The 23,794-nt window shown below is 40.8% G+C and overlaps 1 protein-coding gene across 2 annotated transcripts in view; it reads right to left on the bottom strand.

The window, feature by feature from the left end:
- NUP160 (nucleoporin 160) overlaps window positions 1–23,240 on the bottom strand; it is a 49,713-nt gene extending 26,473 nt beyond the window's left edge. Inside the window, exons 1-17 of one of the 2 annotated variants that reach the window (XM_010592056.3) lie at window positions 22,853–23,240; window positions 22,480–22,591; window positions 16,615–16,825; window positions 16,120–16,342; window positions 14,579–14,657; window positions 13,894–14,008; window positions 13,209–13,367; window positions 11,663–11,740; window positions 10,819–10,916; window positions 9,010–9,094; window positions 7,311–7,379; window positions 4,523–4,606; window positions 3,874–4,044; window positions 2,857–2,956; window positions 2,181–2,346; window positions 1,587–1,714; window positions 1,338–1,498 (exon numbers count right to left, since the gene is read on the bottom strand). In XM_010592056.3, the coding sequence (XP_010590358.1) occupies window positions 1,338–1,498; window positions 1,587–1,714; window positions 2,181–2,346; window positions 2,857–2,956; window positions 3,874–4,044; window positions 4,523–4,606; window positions 7,311–7,379; window positions 9,010–9,094; window positions 10,819–10,916; window positions 11,663–11,740; window positions 13,209–13,367; window positions 13,894–14,008; window positions 14,579–14,657; window positions 16,120–16,342; window positions 16,615–16,825; window positions 22,480–22,591; window positions 22,853–22,952 (2,139 nt within the window). In that variant the 5' untranslated portion in view covers window positions 22,953–23,240. Of the gene's footprint in view, window positions 1–1,337; window positions 1,499–1,586; window positions 1,715–2,180; window positions 2,347–2,856; window positions 2,957–3,873; window positions 4,045–4,522; window positions 4,607–7,310; window positions 7,380–9,009; window positions 9,095–10,818; window positions 10,917–11,662; window positions 11,741–13,208; window positions 13,368–13,893; window positions 14,009–14,578; window positions 14,658–16,119; window positions 16,343–16,614; window positions 16,826–17,334; window positions 17,376–22,479; window positions 22,592–22,852 lie in introns of those variants that run through there. The other variant, XM_064288127.1, reaches the window with a different exon arrangement.
- Window positions 23,241–23,794: the final 554 nt, after the last annotated feature.

The raw sequence follows: 23,794 nt of genomic DNA, 5'->3' as shown, positions 1-23,794 counted from the left end.
TAAAAATGTGCATATTTTGTGATCAATCAATTCTAATTCTTAGAATTTATTCTAAAGATATAATCAAAGATGTGCATAAAGCTATAGCTATGACAGAAAAACCGGCAGTAACCTGAATGGCTACAAAGAGGATTTGTTGAATAAATTATAATTGCACTAGGTAACTATTAAAAATAATGTTGTAGAAGAATACTTAATGACAAGGGAAACTGCTGATGATACCTGTAAAGCGAAAGTATTAAAAAAAAACCCACATTACAAAATAATTCTATGTAGCATATTCTAATTTTACAAATAAAACAAACTTTGTATAGAGAAAAAGGGTATATATTAAAAGACAACTAGTCTTTTATTTTAGTGGTTATCATTGGGTGGAAGATTACAGATGAATTTTGAATTTTCTTTTTGCTTACATATATTTTATAAAGGTTCTACAAGGAACATCTAATACTTTTTCTGTGTTTAAAAAAGACACAAACATTGTTAGTTTAAAAAAATTTTTTTTAAGAACACTGAAGATTAAAAAGAGCTTAGTAAGGGTTAGGCACCCTTACTAAGGGCAAGGTTCCTGTACCTCCCTGATGGTCCTAAATAATCTTCCTAAACGTTTTTCATTCTTTTTGCCTGAAATTTTACCTTTAGCAATGTATTTAAAAAGTCAAAATACCCCTAGGAACCCCAAAGGTTTTTCAGTTATTTATATATTAGCATGAATTGGTTTAGTCTGATCGCTTCCTTGCCAGGCCTGGATGAGATTATCAACTCTGAGACAAACTGGACTTTTGACTGTGGGCTGAAAGGTAATTTCTGAACATGGAACATTCAGTAGAGTAAGGGATGAGGAGTGCATGATGACAAGAGACTGGTGGCACAAGTAGAACAGAAAACGCAGCACAGAAACAAGAGTTGGGAGAACCCCAATCTCTGCAATCTCAAAATTGTGTCTAGGGTAAGCCCTATGCTGAAAACAGAGATCTTTTTCTTCCTCTTTCTCTCTCCTCCACACTAAATGGTACCTTGCTATCACACCCAAAGTAGTACCATTAATACCAAACTTTAGGGAACCAATCTGGGAAACTTTCTACCACTCTATATGCAAAGGTAAATAGTAAAACAATCTGCTTCCTATATGTTCTTACTCTGTAATTTTAGGTTGCAAAGCTCACTCATTCTTAATTTAACAAATATTTATAGAGCAGTACTAAAGGCCAAGCATGGGGGACAGAGCAGTGAGCAAAGACCAAAGTCTCTGTGCTCAGAGAGCTGACATTCTGCAGTGTGTCTTTAGGTCTATACCAGGTTTTAGATTTTGTAAGTTTTCTTCAAGCAGTACTTACTGTATCTCCTAGCCTCATTAACAGCTGCTGTAAGATCAAAAGGTCTCGGCAGATGAGGAAGCGAGTACTGGCAATTTTACACACACCTCTGCACACGATGTGCGCAGCTGTGCCACTACCATAGAGCTGGGAAAGGTTCATGCGAATATTCAAAGGCTGAGCTGTAATTTAAAAAAAGCAAAAAAAAGAGTTAAATGTATCACTGTTGACTCTAAATCAAAGAGGCCCATTTGCTGTTTTGTCATTTACCTGGACTGAATCCTTTTTCCATTTCTACTTCTGTCTCATAGTCCATTTCCCGTATGAGAAGTCCAATGGCATGGATTGGGTTCCTAATCTCTTGCAGTTTACTACAAATATCCTCCATCACATTTTCTCTGTAAGTACAATTAGAAAACTTCTTTTACAACTGAGAACACATAAGACAGGCTGTATGTGTCCGGTAAGCTAGGTGCTCTATGAAATAGGAAAACCGACCATATGATAAAGGAACTATATCTTTAAAAGCTGAGATAAACACTCACGGGGCATACATGATACTTTTATCACATGTAGCAAATTCCCCCTCAATTTTTCAGATATGACAGATAAAACAAATGTGAGAAAAACACTATTACTTTTTACAATTTTTAGCTCAGTTAACAGTTTTCCAAGCCTGTTTCCAGACTTGAAGTCATATGCTAGATTTTCTGTTTAAAAGTTGCAACATCTACCTAGCACCCTGACAACTCACTTGAAGCCACTGCTTGGCACATAACTGAATATACATTAACAACACGAGTTTGGCACTAAAAATTGCTGAATTGCCATTTGGAAATGCACTTTACCCTAAATTCTCCTTACACATCAATAGTGATCAAATCTTCCAGAATCTGTTCTGCTGCCTTTTCTGGAGACTGTAGGTTGTAACAACTCATTTCCATCATAACTGACATATCCATAGTTATTGACTCTCCAATCAGCCGAAGGCATTTTATAAGGCATATGACATCCCGAGCAACATCCACATCTGAGTAAGAGAAAGTTAACATTCAGGTTGCAAGGCAATGAAGATCTACTGATGAATACTTCACTAGAATAAATTCTTAATAATTAAATGCCAGAGTATCTATCTGTGGTCTTGGAAATGCTTAGGCCTCTTTGGCTTTCCTTGAAATATATCAACAATGTGGTAAACTGACCAGAAAAGGTCAGAGTGGCAATCTTTTTTTTTTTTTTCTCAATAGTACTTTATTACATTTTTGGTTAGAGGCTTATACAGCAAATCAAGTTCACATTTAACAATTAGTATACAAATTGTTCATTGACATTGGTTACATTTTTCATAATGTGTGAATATTCTCATTAATTCCATTCTGGATGTTTCATTTCCAGTAATCTGGTTTCCCTGTCCCCTTACCCTTTCATCCATGCTTTAGAATAACTGTGACCGGCAATCAATGTTTTTTGCATCCACTTGAAACAAAGCAAAGGGTTTACGTAGGTAGGAAATTAAATGTGATATAAAAATTACTATTACCATCAGATATGGTTGTTTCATCCTCTGTCAAAAGGTTCTCATCAGGCAGGAGATACAAATGATCCACTAAGGAAGAGGGCACAAGGAAAGACAGGTATCCCTGGAAATACAAAAGTGCCAGTCACATTTTTTCTAGTTGATTTTTAAAGGCATGAAACAATTAGAGATAGGAACCTCATCATGAGAAAACATCAGACAAACCCAAATCAAGGGATAATCTACAAAACCGATCTGTAGTCTTCAAAAAATTATGATGTCATGAAAGACAAAGAAAGGCTGACAACAATTTGGGATAAAGCTAAAGAAACATGACAATGAGATACATACACGATCTTGGATTGGGTCCTAGAGCAGGAAGAAAGATTTTGGGCACATGGCAAAATCTGAATTAAAAAACCAAACCTGCTGCCGTCGAGTGGATTCCAACTCATAGTCACCCTACAGGACAGAGCAGAACAGCCCCACAGTTTCCAAGGAGCACCTGGTTGATTTGAACTGCTGACCTTTTGGTTAGTAGCTGTAGCACTTAACCACTACGCCACCAGGGTTTCTGTATAATATTTTATCAGTATAAACTGCCTGATTTTTAAATTGTGCTGTGGTTATGCTCTTAAACATTAAGATATATATCTTATGATAGATGCATGCTGAGATATTTAAGGGTAATGGTGGCATGATGTCTACAACTCTCCAATGATTAGGAAGAAAAACATATATATAGAGGAAGGGAGAGCAAATGTAAAACGTTAGCCAATGGTGAATCTGGGTGCAGGGTATGCAGAAGTTCTTTGTGCTATTTTTATATGTCTTACCTTACACCTGATGTTACTTCTGTTAAGAAGTAAACAAATAAAGTAAAATGCAAATCAAACACTATCTAACTATAAATCAACTACAATTTTAGAAAAAAAAACAAAATAGAAGGCCCTAGAGGCTAACTACAACATATTACAGACTAACATTCTGAAGGATCCACTGAACTGACTAAACAAGTTCTGTGTGCTTCAGCTTCCTTACCTTTTTTAGCAGGCACACCATGTTTGTGTGTGGATTCAAAAGTAAGGCAAGAGGACGAGAGAGGGCTTCTTGATACTGAAGACAACAGGCATAGAACTTGCACCAGAATTCCTGCTGTAAATTTCGGAACTCCTCCTGAGAGAATTCATACTCTGTCACATTTCCTTGGAGCTGGCAAAAAAACAAAGGAAAGAAAAAAGAAACTAAACTCTTGATACCATTGGTGATTTTTCTCCCCAAAGAACATGACTGTCCAATATTACAGTATAATCTATGAGAGCTGGAACATGTGTAAGATGGAAACCTGTCAGAGAAGGAAAACGCAAATAGTTTCCACTAAGACAAGCGACAGAAAAGTCATAAGACTGCACCCCGTCAAAGGCGGAAAACTTCCAAAACCTGGAAAGACAAGGCAGTCCTGGTAAGTTCCAGCTCTCACAGGTTTCAATGTTACTAAGCTACATACAGCCAAATGAATATTCCTTTACGCATTACATGTCACAGACTACACCAACGTAGATCTACTTTTTAATTAAAAGGTTTAAACATTTATACTTCCTACTAACAAAGTGAACAATCCAAACAGTCTCTCAGCACTACTCTGCCCTATATCAAGAAATTTATCACCATTTTTCTACCCATGCCTCACCTCACTTTCAACAGCTAAAGTAACTTCTTTCTTTAGTTCACTCCAGGAGAGATCCAAATTTCTCTCAGTTCCTCGGCAGAAAATCTAAAATTAAAAGAGTCATTTTAGAGTATTACATGATAACCAAAATGGAAATACCTGAGAAGGCACTGAGGCACTATAAAACTCTACTACAGAGATCGGACATTCCCAGAATACATATTTACCCCAACAATGCAAATAATTTCGGTAAGTGAATAGCAATTTGGAACAGTTTCTACAGATCAGAATGAGCTATAAAAAAAGAAAAACCAAACCCATTGCTGTCGAGTCAATTGTGACTCACAGTGACCCTATAGAACAGAGCAGAATTGCCCCATAGAGTTTCCAAGGATCGCCTGGTAGATCTGAACTGCTGACCTTTTGGTTAGCAGCCATGGCACTTAACCACCACGCCACCAGGGTTTTCAGAATAAGCTACAGAAACCTATAATCTGACAGAAATATAATAGGTACATTTGGATCATTACAAAAGACAAAATGAAGCAGAACTGCTATTGCTCAATGGGAAGGAAGACGTAATGTTATGCCAAATACATACATTCTCAGATTGGCACCTTCAGTATGGACTACAGCTCATCATAAAGAAAACAAAACCCTCACAACTGGACCAATAAACAACATCATGTTAACTGGAGAAAATACTGAAGTTGTCAAGGATCTCGTCTTACTTGGATCCACAGTCAACACCCATGGAAGCAGCAGTCAAGAAATCAAACGATGCACTGCATTGGGCAAATCTGTTGCAAAAGACCTCTTTAAAGTGTAGAAAAGCAAAGAAGTCACTTAGAGGACTAGTGTGGCTGACCAAAACCATGGTGTTTTCAATCTCCTCATATGCATATGAAAGCTGGGCAATGAATATGGAAGACTGAAGAACTGACATCTTTGAATTATGGTGTTACAGAAGAATACTGAATATACCATGGACTGCCAGAAAAATGAACAAGTCTGTCTTGGAAGAAGTACAGCCAGAACACTCCTTAGAAGCATGTCACATACTTTGGATGTGTTATCAGGAGGGACCAGTCCCTGGAGAAGGACATCATATTTGGTAAAGTAGAGGGTCAGCAAGAAAGAGGAAGATCCTCAAAGAGATGGACTGTCACAGTGGCTGCAACAACGGGCTCAGGCATTAACAACAATTGTGAGGATGGCACAAGGACCGGGCAGTATTTCATTCTGTTGTACACAGGGTCACAAGAGTCGGAAGTGACTTGACGGCAACCAACAACTAGATTGGCACAAAGGTGTAAGCTAGAGCAGTGATGGGGGTGGATCATTCTGCAGGGAATTTCTCAACAGAAAGCATTCGACAAATGCTTTACTGATTATTTAATAACTCAGTGTGTGAGAGATATGACAAGAAATATTATCATACACTTAATTACTACTGAAGCCCTGGTGGTGCACTGGTTAAGAGCTGGGGCTGCTAACCAAAAGGTCAGCAGTTTGAATCCACCAGGCACTTCTTGGAAACCCTATGGGGCAGTTCTGCTGTCCCATAGGGTCACTATGAGTTGGAATCAACTCAACAGCAACGAGTTTGATTTTTTTTTAATTAATATTAACAAAGGAGAACTGGCTGAAGAGATGAAAGAAAGTGATCTGAAGCTTTTAGAGAGAGAAAAGAGAAAACATGCAACAGGCAGATACTCAGGAACATACCCAGAAGAAAAGTCAAGGATCTGGAAACCACATTACCTGAAAGTTAAGGAACTCGTGTATTTAGCCTGGAGAAAAGCCTACATGGAAAGACTCTTGAAATATCTGAAGGGTTGCTTTAACGGAAGAGAGACATGATCTATAAGGCTCCCAAAGAAACCGCCAAAAGGGCAGAGGTTAGGATCAATTCGGTACTGGAAAGAACTGTTAAATGACATAGTACAGGAACGACAACTCACACAGGAGCTAATGAGAAGCCTGTTGCTGGAGGCAGAGACACTTAGGGGCTGAATAACTGTCACAGAAGCCTCATAAGGAATTTGCGTGAGCGATTAGGCTAGGAGATCCTCAAGTATCTTTCAATTCTATGAACGATTCTATTTTAAATCCATGAAGCTAAGTGGCTATTTAAGACAGCTATGTGACTTTAAGGAAACCCTGGTGGAGTAGTGGTTAAGTGCTATGGCTGCTAGCCCAAGGGTCGGCAGTTTGAATCCACTAGGCACTCCTTGGAAACTCTATGGGGCAGTTCTACTCTGTCCTATATAGTCGCTATGAGTCGGAATCGACTTGGTGGGACTGGGTTTGGTTTTTTTGGTATGTAACTTTAAAGAAGTTTTTTTTTTTTATAAAGTAATGAAAGCATTCCTTAAACCATATGACTGAAGCTTAGGGTTTTCTTGGACTAAGTAATACTCTCATTGTACTAACATAAAAGGTAAAAACAGAATACTACCAAAAACTAACCAAGGAAACAGTATAAACTTCTTTCAAGCACAGAAATCATATGTAATGTAGTATGGTGTCTTTTTATAAGGTAGACAGTTTCTCTTTTTCACTATCAGCATGCTTTGTTAGTTCTTGGCCACGTGTCCCCTCTTCCCCGCCAGAAGTCCTACTTGATGGAAAAAACATTTCGTAAAAATTTTACATACAGTATTTACAAGCACATGCATTCATACTGCCAAAATATGTTCAGTGTTTAGTATATGCATAACAAAAAAACCATAGTAAATGCTAATCATACAATATAGTAATAAAATATCAAATAGTCTTAAATAAACCTTGAGTATTTTCTGCTGACCTGTAAGGCTTTACATAGAGCTGCATTTATGAATCGTCCTGGCGTAAAAAGACTCTGCAAATACACCTCCTGTTAGAACATTAAAATGAAAATTAGTATCATTCTCAAAAAGATAAAATTTGGAAACACAGGAAGGAAGAATTCAACACATTAACACCAAAGTCTGAGTTTCCACCAGGAGCATGGAAATTTTGCCCTTCCACATTTGAGCAATAACAAGTAGCTGCATAGTTATATTTTCAGACTGAAAGTAAAGACCGCAATGTCTTTGAGTAAACCGAAAGGACTATACTGAAAAAGATGTGCTTCTCATGGAAATCTTCACTGGGTTCTAGTAGAAAATAAGGCTTGTCAAATGCCAATCTTAAATGGAGAAGGAGAATCTAGCTTATTCGTTACAAAGACAATATACATTGGTAAGAGAACAACTACACTAAGCTGGTTCCTACACTGCCCACAAAAGAACTCATTTACAACTCACACAATAAAAGGAACTAATAACAGGTATTACACTTTAAAAAAAAATTGCGATAATCTCTCACAAATGGTGACGTGGAGAAAATGAAATGGAAAATCTCACGTTACCTAATCATTTTGACTAATAAGTAGCAAACATGACTGACCTTCATTCAAATTTCCTTCCTTCTAAACTGAGGTCATGGTTAAATGATAAAATGACCAAAATGAAGGAGAAAAGCAAGGGTTTTAATAATTAGCATATGATTCTGGCTTTCAGATAAACGTCAGCTGCCAATAGCTGTTAACTGTAACAATCAATAACCACCACCAATAAACTCTTGGGATTAAAAATTTAGTAATATTCAATTCCAGATAATTAAAGTGGAGTTTCCAATCCTGCAAAGAGTCATTGTTTCAGATCCACAGCGCATAATCTTTAGTCTTGTTTTAACACTAAGGCATCCACTCAAAGCTTTTTCTCCCATTTATCCTGAGGGTGTCCGAGAAATATGGGGAAGGTCGGTCAGTTTTGCTCTCTATTGCATTACTTTTAAAAATTATTTTCTTCATAGCATATACCTCTATCCGAAATTATCTAATTTCTGGTTTATGTGCATCCACCAACATGGCTGGTGTAGTGGACACCTACCGTTTGTATCTCTCCAGAACCCATTTCTCCTCCTTTTACTAGCAAACCTCTTATCTTTCCTTGGGGAATCATTCCTCCACCACTCACACTCAGCTGATTTCACCACCTCCTGCAAACTGCAACAGCAAGGCCCAGAATGGACATGTGTCCCATGCAGGCCAGACACCCTATTCCTTATGTTCAGAGTCACTGTGCCAGGAACTGGCACAGCACTCAAGCTAGGCCAGTAAGTGACAAATCTAGGACTTAGGACAAGGAGCATTCTCTTTCCTGGGGGATTGCAGGGTTCAGAGAAATCAAGGTCACTCAGGCAGGGAGCCCACCTGAGAATAAACTCAACAAGGAAAAAAGCAGAAGAGAAAGGAAGGACAGATCAAGCCCTAAAAGCCTGTCCCAGCCATACCTGAAGCCAGGTAACACTGAGTTTCTCAGCTGCACAGGCCAATATACTCTCCTTTTTAGCTCAAGCCAGTTTAAAGTGGGTTTCTGTCACCTGCAGCTAAAAGAGTTCTGACTAGTACAAGTGGTTCTTCTCAAACTAATGACCAGGGTAGATTACAAAAAGACATGACTCCACTTTGCACTGCTTACTCTGGGGTCTTGATCATCTCTGATGATGACCTCTTCCTCTGGCAGAGGCTGCATGAAAACTGGGTTCCACTGACCTGCAACGTTGCTACAGAGAAAAAAAGCCTATCAGTCCATGTAAAACCAGTGAATAAAAACAACACTTATTCTTAGCAGTCTGGTTTTATACAAGTGCTCTTACCAGCATCTTCCTGAAATTAAAACTCTAAACCCAAATCTACAAGTAGCTAACTTTTATTCTGCATTTACTATTTGCTAGACATTATGCTAAGTGGACTTCTAGACATTATTCATACCTACCTCAGGATTTAAAATCCAAAAAGGTACGTAACGTTAGCCTCATTTTGCAAGATGTGGAAATTGAGGCTTTAGGTATCTCACAGTTAAGTTGCAGAACCAGGATTCAAACTGTGAGCCTGTGTGTTTTTACCACTGTGTTCAAATGCCACCTAGAAGAAGTATTTTCTGAGGTGTAGCTTAGGGTCAATCTGAGGGTAATCATTCCTAGAAATGTATCCTAGAATTTAGGGTCTTGGGGAACTCTCTGAAGTTCAATTAGTTCAGTGGTCATCAAGCTGTGTTCCGGTGAATCCTCGCCAGGTATCTCAGGGGTTACACAAGTATTTGATTCAAAATAGTCTTTAAAAGGTATTTTTAACTATTAAAAATTTTTAACAGCATGTAATTAAGAATATTAGATACCAAGAGTTTTTAACACTATAGATTATCAACACTTAAACAGTTATAATTTTATAGTCATATTACTTTCATTTTATATATCACAATTATAGAATTACAATGTATATAATTCTATAAAAATTGCATCTTTCTTTAAAAAGGGTTTCTTGTTTCAAAAAAAAGTTTGAGAAGCACTGTGCTTGTCCATTCTATTTTTCATCTTAAGGATGAGAAAACTGAGAACCCAAAGGGGCTGCAGTTTTTCCAGAAATTGTGGTGTCAGCAATGAAATTCACTTAAAAGCAAGCTCCCAGATTAGAAACATTTTTATATCCCTCCCCCCAAATATGGAAGCAGCAGTCAAGAAATCAAATGACATAGTGCATTTGGGCAAATCTGCTGCAAAAGACCTCTTTAAAGTGTTAAAAAGCAAAGATAGCACTTTGAGGACTAAGGTGTGCCTGACCCAAGCCATGGTATTTTTAATCACCTCATACGCATGTGAAAACTGGAAGACCAAAGAAGAACTGACATCTTTGAATTTTGGTGTTTCAGAAGAATATGGAATATACCATGGACTGTCAGAAGAATAAACAAATCTGTCTTGGAAGAAGTGCTGCCAGAATGCTCCTTAGAAGTGAGGATGGCAAGACTTCGTCTCATGTTCTTTGGACCTGTTTTCTGCAGGGACCAGTCCCTGGAGAAGAACATTGTGCTTGGTAGAGAGTCAACAAAAAAGAGGAAGACCCTCAACAAGACGGACTGACAACAATGGGCTCAAACATAGCAATAATTGTGAGGATGATGCAGGACCAGGCAGTGTTTTGTTCTGTTGTACGTATGGTTGCTGTGAGTCAGAAACAACTTGATGGCACTGAACAACACAACAAAACATGATATATCCTTTATCTCATTCTAACTTTAAGAATCCTCATTTTGTCCTGGAACCAAAAGATAAAAATAATACAAAATGCAAGAGAAGGTGCTTCAGAAAATAGTAAAAATAGGTCAAACCCAGGGTCGAATCCTTCAAACACACAACCTTTAACTTCGGTTCTACATAATGAGCTCTCCTGTCTTCTTGGTATGAAAGTGTTTGGGGTGAAGGGGATGACAGAGGTAAGTAACCCATACTGTTCAAAGTTGATGTATTTCACAACTGTCTGGTTCTCAGCATCATGCCATAGGGCCCAGATATCCGTTGAGGTTAAGGCAAAGTCAATCAGTGTCTCCTAGGAGGAAACGTGAAAAAAAAGATTAAAAATAAGAAAAGGTAGTACAGTCATCCCTCAGTATCCACAGGGAATTGGTTCCAGAACTCTCAAAGATACCAAAATCCGAAGATGCTCAAATGCCTTATGTAAAATGGTGTAAAACCAAAACCAACCCACTGCTGTTGAGTCGATTCGGACTCAGCAGCACCACAGGGTTTCCAAGGCTGTAAATCTTTACAGAAGCAGACTGCCACATTTTTCCCCCTTGGGGCTGCTGGTGGTTTCGAACTGTCGACCTTTTGGTTAGCAGTTAAGCACTTCCTGCATATAATCTATGCACATTCTCCCATATACTTTAAATCATCTCTAGATTACTTGTGACACCAATAAAATGTAAATGCTATGTGAATAGCCGGCAAGGCCCACTTTGGCAAGCGACATGCCACATTTCAAAAAATCTAAGATTTTTATTTTCCTGCCCAAATATTTTCCAAATGCAGTCAGTTGAATCTGTGGGTGCAAAACCCATGGACACGAAGAGCCAAATGTATTTTATGGTGACTTAAATTTGCATGGTGGGGAAGAGGTAAAATGCACACAAACAAAAGATGGCAACACATGATACTGGTATAATCCAAATGAAATTCTGTTTGCCTACTTCACAAAATATTGCAGGTTAAGACTTCAATCTCATTACCACACAGTGGGGCTAGCCGGTACTTGGTTCTTGTACTTGTCGGACATGCAAAGGATGATAATCTTACCTGAGAAGTGAACAGTGAGGAAATGTGATCTAGACTATAGCGGTTATTTTCAGTGCTCACCAGCTGGAAAATGCAGAACTGTTTAAAACGCAAGATTACAATTTATTACTGGAAATAATCAACGTGCTACTTTTCTAAGCAAAGACTATTAGCATTCAGAAACCAATTTTTACATTTTTAAGTTCATATTTCTTAACACCGTTCCAAAGATAAAATATATACACAATACAAACCAGGGCTTTGAATGGCTGGAGCCCCTGCTGAGGATTGGCACTTCTGTCCCAGATATACTGAATGAGAATCTACATTTTAACAAGATTCCCAGGTATTTCTTTATCTGGGGCAGAAAGGGAAATTTTCAGCAGGGGGTCAAGCCAGAATGAACCAGTTTGAGGCCCTGATACAACCATCAGTCACTAAATCTTTAAGAATAAAACCCTATGATTCATGCTTAGTATTAACTCCATCGTGAGAATAAAAAGTTTCAAACTCTATCATTTGATGTATTTTTTAAGTAACTTTTTTGATAAAGAAAATTCACTACCAACTAATAGTGACAATAACCCTATCCTTAGAGAATAAACTGTTGACAAGGAAGCACTATTGAATGACCTAGTGTGGAGAGTTTCAGAGTCTGAGCAGACTGAATGGAACGTCTGTGCAGGGTGTCCCAGCATGACGACTCTGACAAGCAGGTGATCAGGACAGCCATGCACAGGGTGGGATGACCTGGTGTGAGAAATCAAGAGCCCAAGGAGGTAGGGAGAGTATCCACATTGGGGGGTGGTCTGGCACTGGGGTGTCAGAGCATGAACAGGGTGAGAGGGCTTCCACACGCAGGGAAAGCCTGGCACAGGGTGGAAACGCAATAGGGTGAGGAGGCCATCCATGTGGGGCAGCAGCCGAGCCTGGGGAATGAGAGCTCAAGCAGAGCCAAGGGGACAAACTCTATCTTAGAGGAATGTTTTATGGTAACAGAAGTGCGTCAGCTCACAGTAAGCACATGCCAAGTGTTTGCTATTATTAATGGACATAAAGTGCCTGGCACAGTGCCCAACACACAATGCCCAGTGAGTGGCTCTTTATTATAGGATTATACCATTATATTACGTTCTGACACCTCATACACATACAACAGCAGGTGTCTGGGTGATGAGCAAAATTATTTCTAAAAATTACCTTCCCGCAACATCTATAAAACCTACATTCCTTTCAGTAACCATTTTTTACCCAGATGTCCAATCTTGCTCTTCATTGTTTAGTTTCGGTTAATTTTTCTTTTTTTAATAATTTTTCATTGTGCTTTAAGTATTAATTTTTCTTTTACATTCCTTTAGACTCTCTACTCCCTTCCATCCTGGCTCTCCTTCAAGATTCTCTAATTCATATATTAGCACAAAACCCGCCATCATCACCTTGGAAACAACTTATCATGTGAAACATCCAGGCTGGTATGAAAAGCTTAAATAGACTCAATGAGTCTATAGCTACTTCCCCATGAAAGCATATACAGAGGAACTTCACACATGTCTTATTTGTTTCCTACCTGTCCGTGTTTTGGAGCATGCATGTACACCCCCAGGTAGAGTCCCAAGGAAGGGGAGTAAGCAAGCCGTAATTTGTGTCCAGTCCCAGCGGTGAGCCGCAGGTCTTTATTCACAGGGACGTACTCCAGCATGTCGGCCACCATCAGGCACATCTGGTCCTGCCCAAGATAAGAGTTAATAAGTGGCATCAAAGGAAATACAGGTTAGAAAAACGGACTCCCTCCCCTTATTAAGGATGCACAGCTATCCTATCCAGCATACTTCAGAGTTTATCTGTGGAGGACCTACAGAAGGTATTTTTTTTTTACAGGCAAGAGGAAAGATAGCTCTTCAGTCCGAAAGATAAAAATCATGAGCTGTTTTGTCTGTGAAGAATCTTGAGAACAATTTCACCAACCTGCATTTTAAAAACACGTTTGTTCCTCTTGAGTGAAGCCGTACTCACTGTACTACTCTTGCAACTTTCCTGTAGGTTTTGTGATTTTCAAAATAAAAAAAACAAAAAGCTAAGGAGGGAACGTATGAAAAGTAATGCTAAATGAAACCATCTGAACCTGAAAAAGACCTATAATTTCCAAACCTACTGATCTGATAATCTTTCGGAGATGCAGCAAGATTCGTTTTGATTTTCTCACAATTCACAATCCTATTTTAACTTACGGGCACTCTAAATGTAGCACTTACCTTAAAAGACCACATTCGTAGTTTATGATCCTGACACAGAGCAAAGATGAAGGCATCATGCTCAACACAATGAACAGCAAGACTGAGGGGTCGATCTGAAGGCCCCTGGTCACCCCTAAAAACATAAAGCCGAAAGTTTTAGAATTTTACTGTTGCAAAATAATCTGATCATTAGAATTTGCATTCAAGAGATGTAATAAAATTATAAATGCACTATCAAGAGAAGGGGCAAGAGTTTGTATGTTGGTCTAAGAGAACTACATTTTATTTGATTTATGAACAATTACTATAATAAATTTTAAAAGGTTCTACATAACAGTGGAATACTGCTCTCTTTTGGATCATTTTATTCTAACCATTAAATTTTATTCTAACCATTAAAAACACCCTACTTTTAAAAATTTCACACAAAATTGGATTTGGTGAGTCCAGGCAGAGGACTAAACTGGACATTGTGACAATATAAAGAACAAGCCAAAATTTCTGCTGTCAAGGTATCCAATCACAGATGAAGCAGACCCTGGGATTTGGCTTTCTTCAGGTGAAATGTGTTATGTAGGTGCCTCTCCTTTCCAGGATATTGTTTATCTGCCGTGCAGTGAGACTGGAGCCATTAATAGGAGCTGACCAGTGCAAAAGGGTTAAATTCTCGGGCCCTTCAATTTACCTGCTAGACCCCACTCACCTGATAGCTGTTGGCATCCAGCCTATAAGTAATCGTTGCATTACTGAACTCTGTTTCAGTTCCACAACTGACACCATCCCTACAAGATTAGAAAACAAGTCAACGATACCCAAGGCACCTCCTGATCACCTCAGAGAAACCCAAAGGCAAGGATGATGCAACCATAGACAAAGTCTTCAAAAGTGACAGGCTTCTACATTTCTATACTAACAAAATTTTAGGATGTATCTTTCCTCTATATAGCGCATCTAAAAACATTTTGAATCATTACTGGATCAATATAAAAATGTACTTTTATACTGCTAGGGGAAATTTTTGCCATTTAAAGACAGTAACTCACATTAACCCTCAATAGAATTACTTCTTTCTTTCCAAAAGAACAACTGGGTACCTTTCACATGCCAGGCAATGTAGACATAGCAGTGAAGAAAAAAAAGAAAAAAGCTCCTGTCTTCATGGAACTGACATTGCACTGTTGGGGAGAGGGGAAGCAGAAAACCAAAAAAACCAAACCCACTGCTGCTGAGTCAATTCTGACTCATAGCAACCCTATAGGACACAGTAGAACTGCCTCATAGGGTTTCCAAGAACGGCTGGTGGATCTGAACCACCGACCTTTTGGTTAGCAGTTAAGCTCTTCCTCACTGTACCAGCAGGGCTCCAATAATTTAAGTAATATGGTAATAAGTAGAGAAAAATAAAACTGAGGGGGAGGGGGCATAGAGAATGCAGGTGGTGACAGGGAGAACAGGGGTTACAATCTTGAAAAAGGTGGTCAGGCCTCACTGAGCAGATGGCACTGAATAAAGACAAAGGAAACTGAGAGAGCAAGCCAAGCAGGTAGCTGGGCAAAGACTACCCCAGGCTAAGGCCCTGAAGTAGGGGTGTACCTGGCAAGTTCAAGGAACTGCCAGGCCATGTGGCTGGTACAGACAGGGAGAGTTAGAAGATGGGCTTAGAGAGGCAGCAGAGGGGCACTGCATGTCAATGTAAGGACCTTGGTTTTACTCTGAGCGAGATGAGAAGTTGAGAAGTAACTGGAGGATTTTCAGTAGTAAACATGATCAAACTTATGTTTTAAATGTATTGCCGTGGCTGAGAAGTTTCTGAAGAGAGGTAAAGGCAGGCCTGGGGAGATACTTAGGAAGCTAATGGAATAACACAGGCAAGAAATAGTAATTTGGAGTAGAGTATCAGCAGCTGAACTTCCTTGTTTTGATTATTTTAAATACAGTACCTCAATCTGAGGACAGACAGCTAGTCAACTCACCTCTATTGCAGGACTTAGAATAGGCTCCCTTACATTAATCTGTTTTCCCTCACTCCGATATGTTTTACTGCCCTCATCAACTCTATAAAATCTCATCCTTCAAAAAAAAAAAAGCATTAGGGACTCACTAGGCAAGCCATAACACTTGACCATTCCAGGGGTAATGCAGAAGCAATTTCTGCACTGGATGATGTAGCTGGACCTCTAAGGTCTGTTTTCACACCAGCATTATCTGATTAAAGTTAAATCCATGTGCAGTTCCAGCTCTTACCAGGTATGTCATGAGCAGGTAGTTTAAGAACAAAGATTCCCCCAGAAGCAGACGGTAGGGCAAACAGAGCCTCGCCATCACTGCTAAGCCAGGCTGCTGAGGCGGTAGAATGAGGGGACAGTCCAGGTACAGCTGGAATTAACTGATAGTTACAAGGATCCCTGAAATCAACCTTCCCAATGTCGGTGAATATTGACTGCATCTGACTTTCAGTTACCAACTCCTGTGAAGTAAAAAGAAACACCTATTAACTCAAAATAACCCAAGTTTTGCTAGGTTCCTCTCAATTGATACAAAAGCTTTGAAAGTAAAAACCATAGAGCTATTCCTTTTAACAAACGTTATTTTCTTCAGCTTAAAATCTGCGTTTGATTAACCATCTGAGTATGGTTGGTGAGGGGTAACAAGGAGTCCAAACATCCTTCTATTCCAAAGGGTATTGCTGTCACACTGAGTCTGTGACAGCCAGAGTAATTTGGGAAATAACCAACTTACACTCCTATACATCCGGGAAGGGTGTGGTAAAAGGAGCCTGTGCACTGTCTGATTGGTTACTATCAAGATTATCACATGATTCTGAGTCTCAGAGACATGCACCCCTCCGGGTAAGACGCTACAATTTTGGAATTTGAGGTGAACTGCATTATTCAACAGATTTACGTCCAGTGACTCCTCCATCAGCTCCAATGTATCTCCTGAGGCTTTCCTGTTAAAAAAGAGACATGCGTTTAGAAAATATGCATTTTTTTCCTCATTCGCAGTTACATTAAAATATGGCAGAATAATTTCCAGTGAACTCTCCCAATTTGAAAAACTTCGATAAATGAATTCAGACCAACTTTTACATTCCAAATCACATTACGCAGATTTACAAAACACAGCATAACATAAAAGTAAAGTCTTATTATATACGAGTCCCTGCTAAACACAGGCATTTCCAAACCTGATAGCCCATTTATCGGGATCAACAGTCAAGGCAATAAACTCTGCTATAATGAAAATAGAAACCCTGGTGGCTTAGTGGTTAAGTGCTACGACTGCTAACCAAGAGGTCGGCAGTCTGAATCCGCCAGGCGCTCCTTGGAAACTCTACGGGGCAGTTCTACTCTGTCCTATAGGGTCGCTATGAGTCAGAATTGACTCGACGGCAGTGGGTTTTGGTTTGTAAAGAAAATACACACCACATATACTACTACAGAGCCGAACAAAACTAACCTCAATAAATGTGGGTATTTTCCTCCTCTAACCTTCTTAACCTGGAATAGCACAAATGAATAACAATTTTATGATTTTTGCTCTTGAATATATGTTTCGAAGGACAGTATGCCTTACTAAAAAAATATTTTTAAAATATATAAATAACTCTATGTTGAATATATGGTTAGTTTCTATAGTGATAACTATTCTGACCTCCACTTTACTTCTCAGAAGGGGCTCATTTATTAATAAATGACTGTAAGCTCTGTCTTATGCACTGTGACATTCTCAGATCCAGCAAAGCATCGGGGACAGGGGTAGCATTCAATAAATGCTTTTTAAGAAAATGCATACGAAGTTTGAAAAAAACAAAACAAACCCAAAAACCTGTATTCAAACTCAAGTTGCAACACATCTCCTGTAGGAAACAAAGCACTTTGCCTAAGGCCACTAAGTCCTCCGTTTGAATTCAGATTAAAACTCTTAACAACTGCCATCCCCTGTGCCTAGTTTTTACCTGTCACAGAATCTGAATGTTACCTTACCCTAAGTAAGAAGTTTCTTATTTTTCACTTACCAGTATGTTATCTTATAAAACCACTGGCATGTATTTACTTGTCTATGTCCTTCACTCAGCACTGTGGACTGTCCAATCTGATGTTCTCCTCTTCCTTCACTGTTCCTTCCCTTCCACCTCTGAAATTAAGCAGGCCGCCCCTTCTTGGACTACTGCAGCCTTATCCTTACTGCCTTCTCAGCAGCACCAGATGACACCTAATGGCTGTCAAAGGAAGCTTCCCTATCTCTGCTATAGTCACATTTTCCCCAGATTGCTGAAATGGACTCCTTCTCACAGCAAACTCATGCTATGTCATCAGCACAATGTTTTGTATCCTCAGCCTCTTCTTTCAACACTCCCTTCACTCTCCTGCCTTCTGGGTAAAGCTGGGTTCTGGATCTTCCCTGAGGACACTGTCTCCTGCAGCCCTCTCTAATGGTGGCCGCTTTCTCTTCCACACACTTTATAGTGGGGCCTCACAGTAGGGTTCGGATGACCTGCTTGCTCCCCATTTCCACTTCCAGACCACTGTGCAGCCTTCCCTGTCCAAGCCACTCAGCTCTGGGGCTCATGCCATCAGATACTACCTGCTACCCTTGCTGACTGCGTTTATCTACACATCCCTTTCATTCCTTGAAGACCTTAGCTCCTGGCTCACTGCCATTCTCTCCCAGAGCATTCTGCCATTATTCTTAACGATTTCAATATTCCTGTAGATGCTTTTCTAATACCCCATTTCTTGGGTTCTTGAACTCCTCTCCCCCAGTGGCTGCCCTCGACTGCATCTTCTAGATCACTCCCACCTGCATATAAACATCCGGTTCCTCTACACTCCCCATTACCCTCCAGCTACCATTTGATTTCTCTGCTTCCCTTTCGGCAGTGCCCCTTGAAAGAGTTCTATACTCACAGTTCCTCTCCTCCTCTTCTGTCTGATGCCCACTCCACACAGGCTGTCGTCTACCCAGTCTGCTGGGGCAGTTCTTGACAAGGTCACCAATGATCTCCATGATGCAAAGGTCAATTTTCAGTTCTCATCTTACCTGACTTATATGCAACACTTGACAGTTTTTCACTCTTTCTTTCTGCTTTTAATTGTGCTTTAATTGAAACCCTGGTGGTGTAGTGGTTAAGTGCTACGGCTGCTAACCCAAGGGTCGGCAGTTCGAATCCATCAGGCGCTCCTTGGGAACTCTATGGGGCAGTTCTACTCTGTCCTATAGGGTCGCTATGAGTCGGGATCAACTCGACGGCCCTGGGTTTGGTTTTTTGGGTTTTAATTGAAAGTTTACAAACCAAGTCAGTCTCTCATACAAAAACTTATATACACCTTGCTATATAAAAAAAAAAAAATTTTTTTTTTTTTTATATACTCCTAGTCTTCTCCTTCTTGAACTATTCCCTTTGCCTCCGGAACATCACTTTTTTTGGTTCACCTCTCACCTCCCCAGCTATTCCTTCTCCATCTCCTTCGCTGGTTCCTCACCTTCCTAAATGGTGGAGTGACCTCAGGCTCAGTCTTCTTCTCTTCCTTCATATACACAAGTGGTTCTCAATTGGGGGCAATTTTTCCCTCCCCAACCTCAAGGACATTTGGCAATACCTGGAGACATTTTCAGTTGTCACAACTGGGATGGGGACGGTGCTATTGATACGTAGTGGGTAGAGGCCAGGGATGCTGTTCGACATCGTACAAGGCACCGGCCAGCCCTCACAACAAAGAATTGTTGTTGTTAGTTGCCTTTGAGTCATATCTAGCCCAAAATGCCAATAGTTCTGAGGCTGAGAAGCACAGATTAACACTCATTCACTATAACAGCTTTAAATGTCATCTAATGCCAATGATTCCCAAAATCTATCTTCAGCCTAACCTCTCAGGGAATTCTGGACTAGTGCCACAGAACCTCCACTTAGACATGTAAAAGGCATCTCAAACTAAACCTGTCTAAGAAGTCCTAGACCTACCAAATCCAACAAAGAAACAAAAACACGCAGCTTCACATGCATGCTTTCTGATCTCTATTAACAGCATTTCCATAACTTCCAGTTGCTCAAGCCAAAAATCTTGGGGCTACCCTTGAAACTTCTCTTTCTGTATACCCTACGTTCAGGGAAGGATTATCCACTAAGCACAGTAGGCACCGGCTTACAGTAAGCAAGGAATGCTCCAGCTTAATTGTGCTTACTTACTAATCGGGAGTACATAATTTCACCTGAGTTTCACCACATCTCTGATGTGAAAACCAGGTGAAATTGTGCACTACCAGTCAATAAGTAAGCACAATTAAGCCTGTTCGTGTACCTTGCATACAGGGTAATCAGTCCCTGCCTACAGGTGATCCATTAGTAAACTTAACAAATTCCCCTTCAAAACATTATCCACAATCTGATCATTTCTCACTGCTTCGACTACTACCGCTTGGTTGAAGCCACAATCATTTTGTCTGGATTGTGGCAGCAGCCTCCTAATTGGTCTCTGCTTCCACCCTCCCCCTATTATGCTCTACTCTCAACACAGCAGTCACAATGATCCTTTAAAAACACACATCATTCCTCCACTGAAAACCCTCCAATGGCTTCTTCCCATCTCACTCAAAGGAAAAGCCAAAGCCTTGAGGTAACCGACAAAGCCCTGATCCGGCCCTTGGCTACTTCTCTCTTATCATTCTATTCTTTGTTCACTCAGCTGCAGACTCCTGGTCCCTCGTCATTCTTTGAACACAACAAGAAGCTCCTGTCTCAGGGTTCTTTGCACTTTTTGTCCTTTCCTGGAAGGCTCTACCTGAAATGCTCTCCTCCCAGATATTCTCATTTCCTCTGCTCAAATGCCAGGTTATCACTGGGTCCTACCCAACCACCCTATATAAAATGGTAACTCCTGTAGGCATTTCCTTTCCCTTTCACCTGCTTTCCTCTATTCTACTTGTTTTGTTGTTGTTATTTATTGCCTACCTCTCAACGAGAGTGGGAATTTTGCTATATTCCCAGTCCTAAACATTTTTTGGAACATAGTAGACACTCAAAAATATTTCTTAAATAAATGAAACTTGTATTTCTAACACATTATATCTAAAACGTGAATCTCTCTTCTGAGCCTCCGCTCCGTAAATCCCAACATGTACTTGTCATTTCCATGGGGCTGTTGCACAAGCACTTCAAATTTGGTACATACCAAAGTATTGCTCTCTCTCCAAAACTCATCTTCTGTATCTCAGTAAATGGCAAGAACACCCCCCGCCCCGCAGTATCTGGTTAGTCACATCAGAAACCTGGGATTTGTCCTTGCTCTTCCCTTCCCCCAATATTCAATCTATGACCAAGACCTAGCAAATCTACCTTCCACACATATCTCAAACACATACATCTATTTCTCTTTTCTTAGCCACTCCCACAACACAAGCCACCAGCATCTCTTACTTAGTCCATTACAAAAGCAAATTGTTCTTTTCTATTACCCCTACCCAACCCAAGTCCATTTTCACACATTAGACTTCATCTTTTAAAAATGCCATTTTGATCATGTTAGTGACTCTTTAAAAACCTGTCAGTGACTGCTCAATATATTGTGGATAAAAATCCAAAATTCTTAAAATGGCTTGAGGAGGATCATTTGTGGTCTGACTGAGTTCTGCCTCAGCATCTCTCCCACCACTTACTCCTATACCCACTGTAGTCAAGCCACACAGGCTTTTGGTCAGTTCCTCAAACCTCTCAAGTTCTTTCTACTTCATGGCCTTTGCATATGTTGATCCTTCTTGATGGACGGCTTGCCTTCTCCAATGCCTCACTAACCTTCCATCCTTCAGATCACAGCTTAGCTGTGACTTTCTCAAAGGCCTTCCCAGCCCAATCTAAATTAGGTCCTCCCACTGACCTCTTACAGCCCCCGTACTTTTCCTCCGGGGCAGGTACAAAATTTTGTATTTATATGCCTATAATAGTGGTCATTAGGTTAATGTCTCTTTTCTTCCACAAAACTGCCTCATGAAAGCTAGGTCTATATATGTTCTTTCCCTACTACAACTCTAGCGCCTAGCACAGTACCTGCACTGATTAAAAGCCCAACAGATAACTATTAAACGAATGACTTAATCAGGGAGTAAATAAATCCATTACAGTTATATGCACTTAGTGTCTTTATCTACAATACGGACAAGGCAATATCTAACTCACAGTCGTTTCAAGTATTAAATGAGATCATGCATATGACAGTATAAATGCAGGTTTGTTTTGTTTTTTGCTCACCATTTTATCCTTGTATCTACCATAATGCCTAACATGTTGAAGTTCAACAAATATTTACAGAATGAAGGAAGGTATAAAGTACTATAAAACATAACGGGTTCATGTCTAAAACCTGGTCTTTGGGGGCTTTATTCCCTAAGCTACATTCCCTCTGCTTTTAGTGCTGCCTGGACTGTATCTCTCCTAGAACTCTCTGTCTCCTTAATTTTCCCATGCTTCAGACATGAATTGAAAACCGGCTTTTTCCTTTCCTACCTGTCGATTATCATTCCGGAAAATGACACTTTGGAAATAGCCACAAAAATCCAGACACCGAACAACCCTACCTTCCAGGGGGGTTTGGCGAACACGGCACTCACCAATGAATGAACCTGTTTCTGGTGACGGAGAATAATTTAGCACTTTCCACATAGTAGAAGCCTCCCGCGCTCTCACTGTATTTCACCGCTCCGGCCACAGCATTCACAGTCCCTGCAAAAGGAGCGCGGTCAGCCTGCACACGTGGTTCTCTGGGGATGACAGGGGCTGAGGTCGCTGAGGAAGCAAAGGGTAAGACAAGCATGCAGAAAGAAGAGGATGACAAGAGCAAAAAGCCGGACACCGGGGAAGCTCTGATCCAGGGCCCGGAGGCATACAGACTCGGAAGAATGAACTGGGGCACGGGAAAGATACCAGGGGCCCCATGGAAGGAGCCAGAGAAGAAGATCGCGGCCTCCCTGGTCGCTTCCGTACCAACGCCGCAGACCGTGAATTCCCGAAAATGCCTCGGCCTTTCGCGCTCGGCTCCGCTTAGCTCCAAAAAGCTCCGTTCCATGGCTCCCGCCGCCGCCATCTTCCCGCCGCAGCCGCGAGGCCCGACGGGATACGGACAAGGCCGTGCGGCAGTCGTCACTTCCGGGGACGAGGTGAGCGGAGTCGTGAGCAAGTGAAGAAGCACGGAGAGGAGAAAGGCAGGCCGGACCCTCCTCCATTGCAAGGCTGCCACAGAGTGGGCGAGAGAATGAGGATGGGCAGGGCGGGCGTCAGCAGAATAAAGGGAAGGAAGTCGAGTCGGTCTGCGACAGCCTTCGAGTGGCGGGCTAGGGTGCCTCCGGAGTGTTGCTCTTTCCCTAGCGGCCTTAGAACCGGGGGCGGGGCCGGGCTTGTGGCCTTTTTAAAAATGCGGACGCGGGCTTTGGGGCTGAGGCTGCCAGGAGGAGCGAGGTCGGCTGAGGGCGGGCCGGTGGGCGTCGCCTCCGTATCCCAAGTTTGCTTTCACTTCCTCCTCCGTTCCGAAGCCCTGGTGGTGCACTGGTTAAGAGCTGGGCTGAGGGAAATGTGTTGGTTCGAACCCACCAGCTGCTCAGCGGGAGAAAGATGTAGCAGCCTGCTTCTTACAGCCTTGGAAACCCTATAGCTTAGTTCTTCTCTGTCCTGTAGGGTCGCTGTGAGTCAGAATCCACTGGATGGCATTGGTCTACCCTCCACAGGGTGTCTTCTGTAAATGTCGGCCTGATCTCCCTTTCTTTACCCTTCGGAGACACCTGGGGTGGAAGGAGAGGCAGTGACGAACAACGGAACCTTTTTTCTGTTGAAATTTTTTCAAGACACTGTATTCGTGTAGAATGAAACTCAATAACATGTTAAACATTGAAGCTGCAATCTGCTGTTTGATGTTACGGTTACCTAAGCGCT

This window comes from Loxodonta africana, chromosome 7 (genome assembly GCF_030014295.1).
Source record: "Loxodonta africana isolate mLoxAfr1 chromosome 7, mLoxAfr1.hap2, whole genome shotgun sequence".
Taxonomy (NCBI): domain Eukaryota; kingdom Metazoa; phylum Chordata; class Mammalia; order Proboscidea; family Elephantidae; genus Loxodonta; species Loxodonta africana.
Note: the sequence above shows the minus strand (reverse complement) of the source record. Positions and strands in the feature narration are given on the sequence as shown.